Source organism: Cynara cardunculus (genome assembly GCF_001531365.2).
Source record: "Cynara cardunculus var. scolymus isolate 2C chromosome LG 16, CcrdV1, whole genome shotgun sequence".
NCBI classification, from domain to species: Eukaryota; Viridiplantae; Streptophyta; class Magnoliopsida; order Asterales; family Asteraceae; genus Cynara; species Cynara cardunculus.
This window is the reverse complement of record NC_037543.1, coordinates 15,052,607-15,067,519: the sequence shown is the minus strand read 5'-3', so window position 1 is coordinate 15,067,519 and position 14,913 is coordinate 15,052,607. Positions and strand designations below refer to the sequence as shown.

Sequence of the window (14,913 nt, the reverse complement as noted above, 5' to 3'; positions counted from 1 at the left end):
CATTAATGGTTTCAATACCATTATATCGCGTTTGTTATCTGTTGATATTAAGTTTGAAGATGAAGTCCAAGCTTTGCTTTTGTTATCCTCGTTACCGGAAAGTTGGTCAGGAACTGTCACTGCCATTAGTGGTTCAGTTGGAACCTCTAAACTCATCTTTGAGGGCATTCGTGACTTCATCCTAGGAGATCTGGAGAATCATCTAGTACTTTGCTAAGCATTGAAGGGAGAGGTAGAAAGACAGAAAGGGGTAATGGCAGAGGTAGATCAAAGTCAAGAAAGAGGAGCCRCTCAAAACCAAGAAAAGACATCCAATGTTGGAAGTGCAAAGAAACTGGGCACTTCAGAAATCAATGCCCTAAACAATCAGATGGAAACAGAGAGGTGAACGCAGCAACTGATGATTCAGACGATGCCCTTATYTGTTGTGTTGAGAATTCAGCAGAGTCGTGGATCTTGGATTCTGGTGCATCATTTCATGCTACTTTCAGCACGAAGATAATGAAGAATCTACGAACAGGTAATTTTGGTAAAGTTCGTTTAGCTGACCATCGCACTCTTGACATCACAGGAATAGGTGACATAGACATAAAGACTTCATTGGGTACCACTTGGACATTGAAGGAYGTTCGAGTCATTCCAAGCCTTAAGAAAATGTTGATTTCTACTGGGCAGTTGGATGACCAGGGATTCAAAGTCATTTTTGGTGAAGGGCAATGGAAGGTTGTCAAAGAAAACCTTGTAATCGCCAAAGGTAAAAAGCAAGGCACCTTATACATGGTCGATGTTCCCGACAGTGAGGTGAATGCAGTGACCAGCGGGATGAAACCATCCAGATTATGGCATCAACTCCTCGGCCACATGAGTGAAAAGGGAATGAAGATGCTCGTTGCCAGAGGCAAGCTCCCAGATTTAAAAAGGGTGGATTCTGAATTCTGTGAACCCTGTGTGCTTGGCAAGAAAAAGAAGGTATCCTTTGCGAAGACGGGTCAGACACCAAAAGCTCAGAAACTAGAGCTTGTTCGCACAGATGTTTATGGACCAACACCAGTTTCTTCCGTAGGAGGATCGAACTACTATGTGACCTTCATCGATGATTCAACACGCAAGGTATGGGTTTATTTTCTTAAAAATAAGTTTGATGTCTTCAACACTTTTAAGAATTGGAAAACCGCTGTTGAATTGGAAACTAACCTAAAAGTAAAGTGCTTGAAGTCGGATAATGGTGGGGAATACATTAGCACAGAGTTCACTGATTATTGTGCTGAACATGGCATTCGGATGATAAAGACGGTTCCAGGCACTCCTCAGCAGAATGGAGTGGCAGAAAGAATGAACAGAACTTTGAATGAGAAGGCCAGGAGTATGAGGCTTAATGTTGGGCTTCCAAAGACGTTCTGGGCTGATGCAGTTAACACTGCAGCTTATCTTATCAACCGATGAATATCAGTACCGTTGGGCTTCAAGATTCCAGAGGAAGAGTGGAAAGGTAAAGCAATCAAGTATGAGCATTTGAAGGTGTTCGGATGCAGTGCCTATGACTTGAAGAAAGATGGTGACAAGTTGGATGCAAAAGCCAAGAAATACACCTTCATTGGATATGGCTCTGATAGTATGGGCTACAGGCTTTGGGATTTTGAAAGCAGAAAAGTAGTCAGAAGTAAACATGCAACTTTCAATGAGGCTGAACTTTATAAAGACAAAAGCACAGTAAACTCAAAAGATCAGAAAGAACAAGTTGAGTTTGAAAGTGATGACATCATAATCAGAGGGCCAGAAGATACTCATGATAGTGGGAGTACTGAGTCTGATTTTCAGAATAACGATGAGTCTGAAGATGTTCAAGAAGACACTGTCAACAGCGAAAGTTCAGAGGATGAAGAAGAACCATCATCTCCGGTACATCCTTAACCAGTTGAATCACACTGGGTCAAGAGATCCACCAGAGTCTCTAGGCCTCCTGAAAAATACAATCCATCAGTCAATTATCTTCTTTTGACTGAGAATGGTGAACCAGAAAGTTATTCTGAAGCTATTAAGCAAAAAGATTCGTTGCAGTGGGAGCGTGCAATGAAAGAAGAAATGGGATATTTGAACAAGAACAAAACTTGGGTTTTAACCAAGCTTCCGCATGATAAAAAGGCGTTGCAGAACAAGTGGGTTTTCAGAATCAAGGAAGAGCATGATGGATCTAAACGGTACAAAGCCCGTTTAGTGGTCAAGGGTTTTCAACAGAAAAGGGGGATTGATTACAATGAGATCTTTTCTCCAGTGGTGAAAATGACCACCATTAGATTGGTTTTGAGTATTGTAGCTGCAGAGCGCTTACATCTAGAGCAACTAGATGTCAAGACAACATTCCTACATGGTGACCTTGATGAGGAAATTTACATCGCACAACCAGAGGGTTTTCAGATTGCTGTTAAAGAAGACTGGGTCTGCAAACTGAAAAGGAGCTTGTATGGTTTGAAACAAGCACCCAGGCAATGGTACCTGAAGTTTGATAACTTCATGGAGAGGGCCGGGTACAGAAAATGTAAAATGGACCATTGTTATGTGAAGAAATTCAAGAGCTCCTATATCATTCTACTTCTCTATGTAGATGATATGTTGATTGCAGGTGCGGATATGAAAGAGATCAKCAAGTTAAAGAAGCAAATGTCTGAAGAATTCGAGATGAAAGACTTGGGTCCAGCCAAACAGATACTCGGTATGAGTATTGCTAGAAACACGAAAGATGGCTCTTTGACACTATCCCAGGAGAAATACATCGGGAAAGTGTTAGAAAGATTCAAGATGAATGATGAGAAGACAAAACCCAGAAACACACCTTTGGGAAGTCATTTCAGGCTTACCAAAGATCAGTCTCCAAGATCAGAGGATGAGAAAGCAGATATGGCTAATGTTCCTTATGCATCTGCTATTGGTAGTCTCATGTATGCCATGGTTTGCACGAGACCAGACATAGCCTATGCTGTCGGGGTTGTTAGTCGCTTTATGTCAAATCCGGGGAGAGAACATTGGGAAGCAGTCAAATGGCTGCTCAGATATTTGAAGGGTAATTCAAAGTTGGGATTATGTTTCAAGGGTAAAGACTCAGTTCTTAAAGGATATACTGATGCTGATTTGGGTGGATGCAAAAAGACATTTAAAAGCACTACTGGGTATATTTTTACAGTGGGAGGAACAGCAGTTAGTTGGATGTCCAGACTTCAGAAAAGTGTGGCCTTATCAACAACAGAAGTTGAATGCATGGCAGTTGCTGAAGCCAGTAAAGAGCTAGTATGGTTAAAGACTTTTCTTGAAGAACTTGGGAAAAAGCAAGCTGATTACTCGTTACACTGTGACAATGAGAGTGCATTGAAACTTGCTAAAAATCCAGTCTATCATGGGAAAACAAAGCACATTGGGATGAGGTATCACTTTGTCAGAGGACTGATCAGTGATGGTACGATGAACTTGAAGAATATCTCAGGTGCAAAGAATCCAGCAGACATGTTCACCAAGTTTGTGACGCTGGATAAGCTGAAGTTCTGTATGACTTTAGCTAGCCTTCAGGAATAATGTTGAGAAGGCAGGTGGCAACTAGGGGAGCTCAAGCTCGGTTGGTGTTTACAGAAGTTCAGAGGAGTGCAGGTGAACGTGTTTCGAAGCCTCCAAGTGGGAGATTGTTGGAATGTAGGCTTCGGCCTACTAAGTTAGACAAAAGGGAGGAGGCATAAAGTAAGGAGCCGTCCCTAGCCCAAAAGGAGCCGGCCCTAGTCTCTACCCTAGTTTCCTTGATTAGGAGATAACCCTAATTATGTTTGTCTATATATATTAATCTCATTGTACTTGTAAACATTTGTAGCACCTAAATAAAGAAAAACCTAGTTGCCCCCATGGACTAGCACGATCAATCTGATCGTGTGAACCACGTAAATTCTTGTGTTCTTCTCTTGTTTTTGGGTTGTGCGTAGGGTTGTGCGTATTGCGTGTGTAACGTTTGTCCTAACATAACTTGTCAATTACGTACAACGGGTGACACCACAGTGCTAGCAGGGGCAGATGTTGGCCTTTTTATTTGGGCTTATGGTTTATAAGATTTGGTATTGAAAGAGCAAGGATAAGAAATATGCTAACGATGGACCAAGGCATAAAACAGAAACTACTATAACATAGTTGGGAATAAAGCAGTGGTTTGATTAGATCATCTGGTTAGGTATACATATTGATATCTAAAAATACGTGAAACAACTAAGGGGATAAGATGCTATTCATAATTTCAAGGGTTCTTATAGGACTTTATAGAGGCACTCGTATAAATACAAATTACCCAATCCTTCTCTCCAGCATTGAGTTTTATGACTCGCCAACTCGGATTATATAGCATGGTTGATCAATTTCAATTATCACAAACGGATACACCAGTGGCATATTTGCACTCCATAAACAGAATTCTCATTCAGGAGAAGACAATGCCAACAGAGACAAAGAGAAATCATAACAAAAAGACAAATTATTGTTATTTTAAGGTCAGACCAACAAGAGAAATGAAATGACAGAATGAGACATGCATTCAGCCGTGAGAGAAGTTCTACCAGAAAACAGAACTAAATTTATTTATAAAAATACATAGATCAATGACGTGAAGTTTCTATTGTTACTTTATATATATAACATATCCTTTTGTATTTTTCTGCTGCTTCAAGGTTTCAACTATTCCAGTTCACATAAGTCTCTCCAATCCACCTTTCTTTCTCGTGTTCATTATTGTAACTAAGCACATACATGTTCCCAGACACTGACAGATGAATAGGCAGATAATAGTATTTATTCTAAGAGTGGTTCTATATATAAGGAGAAAAGGTAATAATATTGGCTTATGAAGCATTTGAGTTTATCAAAAGATCCATCAATTCTTAAATTAAAATACGACCCAAGCTATAATTAGAGGAAATTCGAGCAAATTAATCATAAAAACGGCTGGATCTTAGAAGTATAAATGACTTCTCAAAAGTTGAAAATGAAAACAATTATATAAAGCTATTAAAAAACAGCCCGCATATATTTGGTCATAGAGTGCAAATCTAGAACGCTGTTTTTGGTTATGCAGAAACATTTGGAGGAGCATTCTACCTTTTGGCGCATCCGTCTCAAAATAACGATAATTGAAATGTAGTGTTGGTGCAAAAGGGTTCTTTGGGTGTAAAACCTGCCCAAAAAAAAATAAGGAACGACCTTATTAAACAAAACATCTATCTCATAGCACAATAATGAATAAAGAAATGAAAACGGGCGGCATCGCCGTATGCTCCAGTTTTGTTGCCCTGGTTATATCCTGGAGTACTTCTAATGATCCAGCACTGACACATCATAGTGGATGGACAATTAAAGAGCAGCGGCAATAATTAACATCCAAATACAAAATAGGAAGAAGAAAGGGAGAAGAAAATGAAGAAAATAAATCAAATGACCTACAAAGTAGCTAAAACATCATACTAGCCAAATCAATAGTTTGTGTGCTAAAAATCTGCTCTTTGACATATGCAATAACCAATTTAAAAATTTTGGAGTCGTTCCAATATAAAGGCAAAGTAACTGTAACACATTAAACTAGCAACTAAAATAAAATCATAACAATTACATTTAGGTACAGTTCAATATGCCCGTATAACTACCATAAAGTTCAAAAATAGCAGTTACACATTGTTTATTAATATGGACTACAACTCTCTCACTCAGTTTGCGCCCAGAATTGAGGCATAATTGGCGGTAGAAATGGCTGTAAAATTCTTAGGAAAAGAACTACAAATAACTTGATAAGGTTGCTTACATTACATAATTGTAAAAGTTACCCATATCACTCTTTGGAAAATGATAAAAGTTGCCTATGTTACTCATCGGAAGGTGAACTCCCCATCTAGCCATTATAACCACTATCAGACTCATTTTGTTTGTAGTAAGCTGTGATGAACCTTGGCAATAATTTAGGGGCTGTTTGGTTCGTTTTCCATTAACTCCTGAATGAATAAAGTTGGTTGTGTGGATTAATCTATGTAGACAAGGAAGGTTTTTGTTAGGGAGGGTTTTTTCGTAGATGGAAGGAGCGTGTTTTTTAATTGGGAGGGGCAAGTTTGGAAAAAACTCGGGTTCCTACATAAACCTCCCCACTAGAATTTTATTGAATAAGCCACTATCTAAATCATTAAGCCACTACCAAACAATCATGTACAGCTGACCAAATAAGTTGCGAGTCCCATTAAGCTCATTTAGCTGTTAATAAACAAGCAAGTTCTGTATGGATAAAGTTGTATTTGTTAATTAATCTGTCTGTATAGATAGGAACGTTTTTGTTTGGGGGGTTTTTTATAGATGGAACTATGGAAGGAGTGTGTTTTTTAATTGGGATGTGTAGGTTCGGAAAAAACATGTTTTCTGCATAAAGAAAGCCCTAGAAGCTTACTGAATACGACACAGTCATGTTGGAAATGTTAGTGAGGTTGGAGGTTTTCCTCCATCCCACATTGGTAGGTAGAAAAATTTTAGAGAGCCTAATAAGGCTTTCCTCTCAATTGGTCCTTGAACAAGTTGTTGGACTCATGGTGGAGGTCACGAGTGGAAAGTCCGACACACACGCACTCATGGTTGGGGTCATGAGTGGAAGGTCCAACATACACGCGCGTGCATGGCCGTGGCCGAGGGCGCGGGATTCGTGAAAGTGGCACGAGGAGGTACATGCCGCATCAAAGCAGAAGGAGCCTCTCCCCGAGCTCCCCCGAGTATCTTTTTAGTACAAATTATAGAGATAGATAATTACTGTTTATTAATAAACTATTAATTATCTGTTGGGTTTTATCACGATTTATCTGATTTTATAAAACTTCAATTATTAATATTAATAAAATAAAACGTGGTAATTTCAGTTAGAGACTTAGTCTCTATCTGATCCCGATTCTTGGGGAGGAAGCCGTGATCTTGGGGTGGTTTAACCGGTACACGGAAAATCATCTGATCCCTTTCTCCCTTTCTACTACCATCTATTATGCGTCCACCTTGCTTTTAGTTTCGTTATCAAAGTTGTTGATAAACGGAACACGTTACTGCATCAAATCCTGGGGCTTTACAACTAGTAGACTCACAACATATTAAAGTGGTCGTATAAAACCTTTAAGGACAGGTTTCTACTATGCAGATCTCGATTCAACTTCATTTCAAACAAATTGGTTTTAATTTTCGTGTATTGCATTTACCTTTCTGTTCACTAAGTGGACAACTCTGCTTCTACTCCTTTCTTTCATTGAATCTATCGCAAATGATAGATTCAATCAGTGTGGTGGTAACTGGTTTCGGGTTTTGATTCCAGATAATAAAGTTGCCATCTCTATTAATAAAGAGTTCAACTTTATTGTTTAATTTATCTTTTGAATAAAAGAGTTAAACTTTATCTATAAAGATTCAATCTTTATTTTTTTTATCTATCTAATCGTTATTAATTTTCAACAATCTTAAAGGTTGTATATCAATGGACTCCGGAAATTACCGAATCTTGAGCCAAGACATGATGAAACTTGAAAAGTTCGATGGGACCAATTATACCCGTTGGGCCGACATGGTCAAATTCATGTTAATGGTTGTGAAGTTGTACTATGTTTTGGACCCAGATCGCCCTCCCATTCCTGAAAATCCGGTTCCTCAACCGGGAAAAGAACCAGATAGAAAAAGAATAGCCGACCTTGAAAAGATGAGGCTTATCCGCAGAGAGGAAGAAACCCTGGCTTGCGGACACATTAAAAATGACTTGTTGGATTGGCTATATGATCTATATTCTCCGATTACGTGCCCAAGAGAACTTTGGAAAGCATTGGAATTCAAGTATAAGTCACAAGAAGATGGTACAAACAAGTATCTTGTGTCTCAATACTTGAGATATATCAAATGGTAGATGAAAAACCAATTATGGAACAAGTGCATGAGCTCCAAGTTTTAGTAAACAAACTGAAACCACTTTCCATACCTCTTCCTGAAATTTTCCAAGTAGGGGCAGTAATAGATAAAATGCCCCCATCCTGGAAAGATTTTTAAAAAAAAAGGATGCACAAATTTCAATATTATTCTTTGGATAATTTATTAAAACATCTTCAAATCGAGGAAGAGGCACGTAATCGGGATAAAAGAGACAAGTCTCTGTTGACTGCTAACAGCGTGCAGGCTTCGGGATAAGAGAGGCAAGTCTCTGTTGAGTGCTAACAGCGTGCAGACTGTAGGCAAAGGAAAGGGAAGGGCTGGAGGTCCAAATAAAAGGTGGAACTTGGGTCCACAAAAGAAGAGCTTCAAAAGATCGGGTCATCAATCCAATCCGAGTCAGCATTTCAAAAGGGTCGGAAAATGTCACCTCTGCAGAGAGACCGGACACTATGCTCGTGAGTGCAAGCACAGAAAGTCCGGAACACCTGTTGCAAACTCTATTGTAGAAATTCAAAACCTTGTGGCAAATCTTCACATAAAGGTGATTGACATGATTTCAAAGGCCGCAACAAGAATTGTGGCCGGAAGAGGAGGTTGGTACTTGGATTCTAGAGCCACTATTCATGTGTGTGACTCCAGGTCTAAGTTTGTTAAAAATATGGACCAGTTCGAGAGGGTAAACAAGTGATAGTGACTAACAATGGTCGTCTGACGTCGTTGGAATGGACACTGTGCTACTGAAATTCACTTCTGGAAAGACCGTCACTCTCAGAGATGTTCTTCACATGCCTTCTATCAATAAGAGCCTCAGTTCTGCTAGCAAGCTCGATGAAAATGAGTTTGGAATAAACATTGAGGCAAGAAAGCTCGTGATCTACAAAAGAAAGACCTTTATTGGAAAGGGATACTATCAGCTGGGTACGTATCACCTAAATCTGAGTGACGATGATCGTCGAGGACCTAGTGAATCTGTAGGTAGCAATGTGTTAGCTACATGTGATGAAGTTTTTTATTTTTACATTTCTACAATTGATGTAATTCCCAATGTTATGAATAAAATTGATTCTTTTGGAGTATTTTGCTTGTTCTATTTCTTTATGGCACAAACGTCTAGCTCATACAAATGTAAGAAATATTGAAAAAAAATGCAAAATAAAGGGTTAATCAAAATTAACAACAAAGACTTTGGAAAATGTAAAATTTGTGTAAAATCAAAATTTACAAAGACACCTTTTCCATCAGTTAAACGGAACACATCAATTTTAGAGTTGGTCTATCCTGGTATTTGTAAATTGAATGGAATACTTACATGAGAAGGTAAAAGGTATTTCATTACATTCTGCGATGACTTCAGTCCGTTTTTACATGTTTATGTACTACATTTAAAAGACGAAGCTTTTGAAGCCTTTAAATTATATAAAGTTGAAGTAGAAAATCAACTCGGAAAACGAATCAAAATACTTCGATCAGACAGAGGTGGTGAATACTTCAATAGAGAGTTCAATACATTCTACGCAGAGAATGGTATCAAACATGAACACACCTCACCATTTACTCAACAAAATGGTTTGGCGGAACGAAAGAACTGAACCCCTATTAACATGGTCAACTGTATGTTGAACCAATTGGGTCTGCCAAACAATCTGTGGGAAGAAGCTTTGGTAACTGCCTGCCATATTCATGACCAAATCACTAGTCGTGTGATTCTAACCAGCCCATATGAGCTTTGGAAAGGAAGGAAACCAAACTTGAACTATTTTAGAGTCTCGGGTTGTATTGCCTACTATCGAACCCCTGGTCCAAAAAGATCTAAATTGGGAGCTTGTGCTGTTAAAAGCATATTCGTTGAATATGCGAGAAACAACAAGGCTTATAGATTATTGGACAAAGAATCAAAAGTTATAGTAGAATCCAGGGATGTGGAATTCTTTGAAGATAAGTTTCCAGAAGATGCTGAAAGATCAGAACCAACGTTGGCCTCTAATCCTCCTTGTTCATCTCATGATAGTTCAAAAACCTCAAATAAGGTTGACGAACCACGAAGAAGTACAAGAGCGAGAAAAGAGAAAAGATTAGAAAATAATTTATTCTCGTACTTGGAAGAAGGGACACAAAAGAAAGTGACAAGGGAGGTTGTTTTCTCTATCAATATTGAAGATGATCCTAAGACATATAAAGAGGCTATGACTTCAAGGGATGCTCCACTATGGAAGGAAGCAATAAATGATGAAATGGACTCTATCTTGGGAAACAAAATTTGAGAATTGGCTTATTTTCCTACGGGGGTGAAACCTGTGGGTTCCAAATGGATATTTAAAAGGAAAATGCACCCAGATGGTTCAATATCATCCTTTAAGGCTAGATTGGTGGCTAAAGAGTACAGACGGAAAGAGGGAGTCGATTATTTCGACACCTATGCTCCAGTTGCTAGAATCAGTTCTATTCAAACTCTTATAGCAATTTCAGCCATAAAAGGACTATATATTCATCAAATGGATGTAAAAACAATCTTCTTAAATGGTTATTTAAGCGAGGAGGTTTATATGGAGCCACCTGAAGGGTTTGTAGTACCCAGACAAGAGAATAAAGTGTGTAAACTTGTTAAATCTCTATCCGGGTTAAAACAAGCTCTCAAACAGTGGCAGGAAAGATTTGATACGACTGTCACATCTTTTGGGTTCCGGCATAATGGGGCCGACAGGTGTATTTACTCAAAATGCACGATAAGATACATTGTGGTAATTTGTCTTTATGTTGATGATATGTTGATCATCGGAACCGATCTAGTAGGTATCCTTGAAAGTGAAGGGTACTTATCCTCGAACTTTAAGATGAAAGATCTTGGAGAAGTAGATACATCCTTGGGATAAAGATAAAAAGATCAGCATCTCAAATCTCTAAGTCAATCCCACTACATAGAGAAGATACTGACCAAGTTTGAACATCTGAATATAAAGGAGTTTAACACTCCATTTGATTCAAGTGTGAAACTCGATAAAAACTCTGTAGAGCGGTGGCTCAACTAAAGTATGCTAGTGCAATAGGATGCATGATGTATGCAATGCATTGTACTAGACCGGATATTGCTTTTGTTGTGAGTAAACTGAGTCAATATACTAGCAATCCGGGTCCAAATCACTGGAAAGCAATCAGTAGAGTACTGGGTTACTTGAAAAGATCCAGGGATCTAAAGTTGACATACACTACACATCTAGGAATCTTGGAGGGATATTCTGATGCCAGTTAGATAGATCACTCAAGTGGGTGGATTTATACTCTTGCTGGAGGAGCGATTTCTTGGACGAGCAAGAAACAAATGTATCGCCCATTCGACTATGGAAGCCGAATTCATTGCCCTAGCGGCGGCAGGCAAAGAGGCCGAATGGATTAAAGATTTGTCAACTGATATCCATTTATGCCTCGACCGACTCCTTCGATTCCATGTATTGTGACAGTGAGGCTACACTGTCAAAAGTATAAAATGCCATGTATAATGGGAAGTTGCGACATATAGGTCTCCAACACAATTACGTGAGACAATTAATTGATGATGATACCATTAGTATTGTGTTTTGTCAAGTCTTGTGGGAACTTGGTAGATCCACTGACCAAGCCTCTAACGAGAGACTTGGTAGGGTCAACTACCAGAGACATAGGCCTGAAACCACATAGAATCAGTTAGTGATGGAAACCCAACTTGAATGTAGTGCTCCTATCTACCAAGTTTAAAGGCTAACAAGTCACTTAACTGATAGAAGGTACTATCAACTGATAGATCCATGTAAGGTAAAAGATAGTACGCCGTTGTCGAGAATAAGGTTGAGTCAATCTCTTAACAAAGTTTATAGGCATCTTAGCAACAAAGATATTATAGAACTTTGCCTATATGACTAAGAGGTAGTGCCACCTTAAACGAAAAGTAGTGGTTCCTCTTCTAGTAAGTCATGAAACAGGGTTTAGCGAATGGCCATATTTGCGCTCAGTGAGAAAGCAAGTATGATAGGTGATGTGTGTAAGTAAGACAGAGTGGTCACAAGATTCAAGAATTAAATCCTAAGGATACAATTGAACTGATCCCTTCTTGCATACTTACATCAAACAAGGTTTAATCTCATAACACCACTATAACATTATCTGCTGTGAATGTCAGAAAACTTTCCAACCTGGTGGGGGATTGTTGGAAATGTTAGTGAGGTTGGAGGTTTTCCTCCCTCACACATTGGTAGGTAGAACAATTTTAGAGAGCCTTATAAGGTTATCCTCTCAATTGGGCCTTGAACAAGTTGGTGGAGTCATGGTGGAGTCATGGTGGGGGTCATGAGTAGAAGATCCAACACACACGCGCACGCGTGGCCTAGACCAAGGCAGAGGGTGCAGGCGCGGGATTCATGTAAGTGGCGTGAGGAGGCGTACTTCGCCCGCCGCATCTAAGCAGAAGGAGCTTCACACGCCGCATCTGAGCAGAAGGAGCCTCGCCCCGAGCTCCCGAGTATCTTTTTAGTACAAATTATAAAGAGAGATAATTACTGTTTATTTATAAACTATTAATTATCTGATGGGTTTTATCACGATTTATCTGATTTTATAAAACTTTAATTATTAATATTAATCAAATAAATCGTGGTAATTTCATTTAGGGACTTAGTCTCTATCTGATCCCAATTCTTGAGAAGGAAGTCGTGATCTTGGGGTGGTTTAACCAATATAAACACTGGGTTAAACATATTGGTTAAACCACCTCAAAACACACACCGAAAATCATCTGCTCCCTTTCTTTCTCGAGTTTCTGCTTCAAACAGTGCTATACTACCATCTATTCTGCGTCTACCTTGCTTTTAGTTTCGTTATCAAAGCTAATGATAAACGAAACACGTTACTGCATCAAATCCTGGGGCTTTGCGACTAGTAGATTCACAGTATATTAGAGTGGTCGTAGAAAACCTTTAAGGACAGGTTTCTACATGCAGATCTCGATTCAACATCACTTCAAGCAGGTTGGTTTTAATTTTCGTGTATTGCATTTACTTTTATGTTCACTAAGTGGACAACTCTGCTTCTACTCCTTTCTTTCATTGAATCTATCGTGTATGATAGATTCAATCAGTGTGGTAGTAATAGGTTTGGGGTTTTGATTTCGGATAATAAAGTTGCCATATTTAATAATAAAGGGTTTTAGTTTATTGTTTAATTTATCTTTTGAATAAAAAGAGTTAAACTTTATTTATAAAAATTCAAACTTTATCGTTTTTATCTATCTAATCGTTATTAATTTTCAACAAGTCATGTATAGTTAACCCAATAAGCTGCGAGTCCTCAATGACCTGCTAACAAACAGTAGACAATTTGTTGGCAAGTTAACTTTCAAGAAACTGTGCCCCTACTTGAGATTAGCAAGAGATGAAACCATTGAGTCATTCCCTTTGCTCCATGAAGGAAGAAAAAATGACAAAATAGATATGGTTCCACTTTTGATGTCAAAAGGCTTACTTTCCCATCATCTGAACTGCAGGTTTTTACCCAAGTACCTAAGAACACCTGGATTCGAACCTGTCTTAATAGGGTTTGGCTACTTCCATATCTAAAACATAATATGGAGTTTGCTAAGGTCTAAGACTAACGGTTGTCAGTATTTATGGTAAGATTTAACGTGATTAGGGTTTGAGATCAGATTCAATGAGGTTCTGTATGCAGTATAATTATCGAAATTGGAAGATTTACTTACGGAGCTGATTCCGGCAGCAAAAAATGGAACAGGTTCGGGCTTAAGGTTCCCATTATCTGCAGCATTTGCAGGCTTGGCGGCTCTATATGCTTCTGGGGGCATCACACCATATACCACAGACACATTGACTCCAGCCTTTTCCCAAACGCCACTGTCCTGCAAAACCCTGCTAATCCCACCGCCTCCTCCAGGCCTTGACCACACATCCTCCTTAAACTTCCCACCTCCATCAGCCGCCTCAATGGCAGCGCAAACACTATCCTGCGCCTCCCTTATCATCTTCTCGAAGCGTACTCTGACCGAATTCGCCCCCACGTCTTGGTCGGACGAAACACCATCGGATTCCCGAAGGAAAGTGTCGGGACGGTGAGTCTCCGCTGTCTCCTTTTCGATCATACGCGATGAAGCTCGAATCAGCAGATTTCTGGTCTTCTTGGGTTTTCTACGATTAAAAGATATGGCCGTAGAGGTAGTAGTGATGAGGGCAAGGGTTGATGGTGAAGGATTGGAAGTGGGTAATTGGAATGCAGAGGTGGAAGGGAATGCAGAGACCATGGTGGCCATTGTCGCCATTGTTTGGTATTTCAACCGGCTTTAATGGTGTTGATGATGTAAAGATAGAAAACGCTATCCCTTTCGAAATTACATGTGGGGTACCCTGGAATTCAAATGTAATTAAATATAATACTACTCTCTTGGTCCGATCCAATTAGCTCGGTGCCCATAGAAATTCATGGTGTCTGGTATTTTGTCTTCCATTAAAGTATCGATCTTTTGATATATAAAGCCCTAGAAAAATCTTGGTGATCGTATCTTGTATTCTCATCCTATGTGGTGTTGTTTAAACTAGGAGGTTTCAATTCTTTCGGTAAATTCTTTTGAACATAACTTTTGTAACTATAATGTTATTTATTTATATTATCTTTTATAAGATCGTTTTCTCTTGTTATCACAATCGTTAATCTTCTATCTATTGTCCTACTCGATTTGGAGGCCCATCTATGTTGCCCTACCCACAAATGTCCTTCCAGGGAAGATGTTATGGTCGGGGGATGATGCTTTAGGTTTGCGGTGACTACGGCGGCATTGGATAAATATATGAATTATACTATCATAGCAAGAAAGCGGAGATCGCCTCCCTCGTGCTGCTAAGGTCTTCAATGTCTATAAATTTTTCAAATCTAGATTGACATTTATATCTACGCAAGTTGCGATTTTGATGTTTTGTGTTTGATAACTACGAC

The 14,913-nt window shown here is 39.1% G+C and overlaps 1 protein-coding gene across 1 annotated transcript in view; it reads right to left on the bottom strand.

Annotated features, from left to right (window-relative positions):
- LOC112499714 (oxygen-dependent coproporphyrinogen-III oxidase, chloroplastic) overlaps positions 1–14,484 on the bottom strand; it is a 20,988-nt gene extending 6,504 nt beyond the window's left edge. Inside the window, exons 1-2 of the mRNA XM_025103047.1 lie at positions 13,670–14,484; positions 5,119–5,194 (exon numbers count right to left, since the gene is read on the bottom strand). Of these exons, the coding sequence (XP_024958815.1) occupies positions 5,119–5,194; positions 13,670–14,242 (649 nt within the window). The 5' untranslated portion in view covers positions 14,243–14,484. The remainder of the gene's footprint in view (positions 1–5,118; positions 5,195–13,669) is intronic.
- Positions 14,485–14,913: the final 429 nt, after the last annotated feature.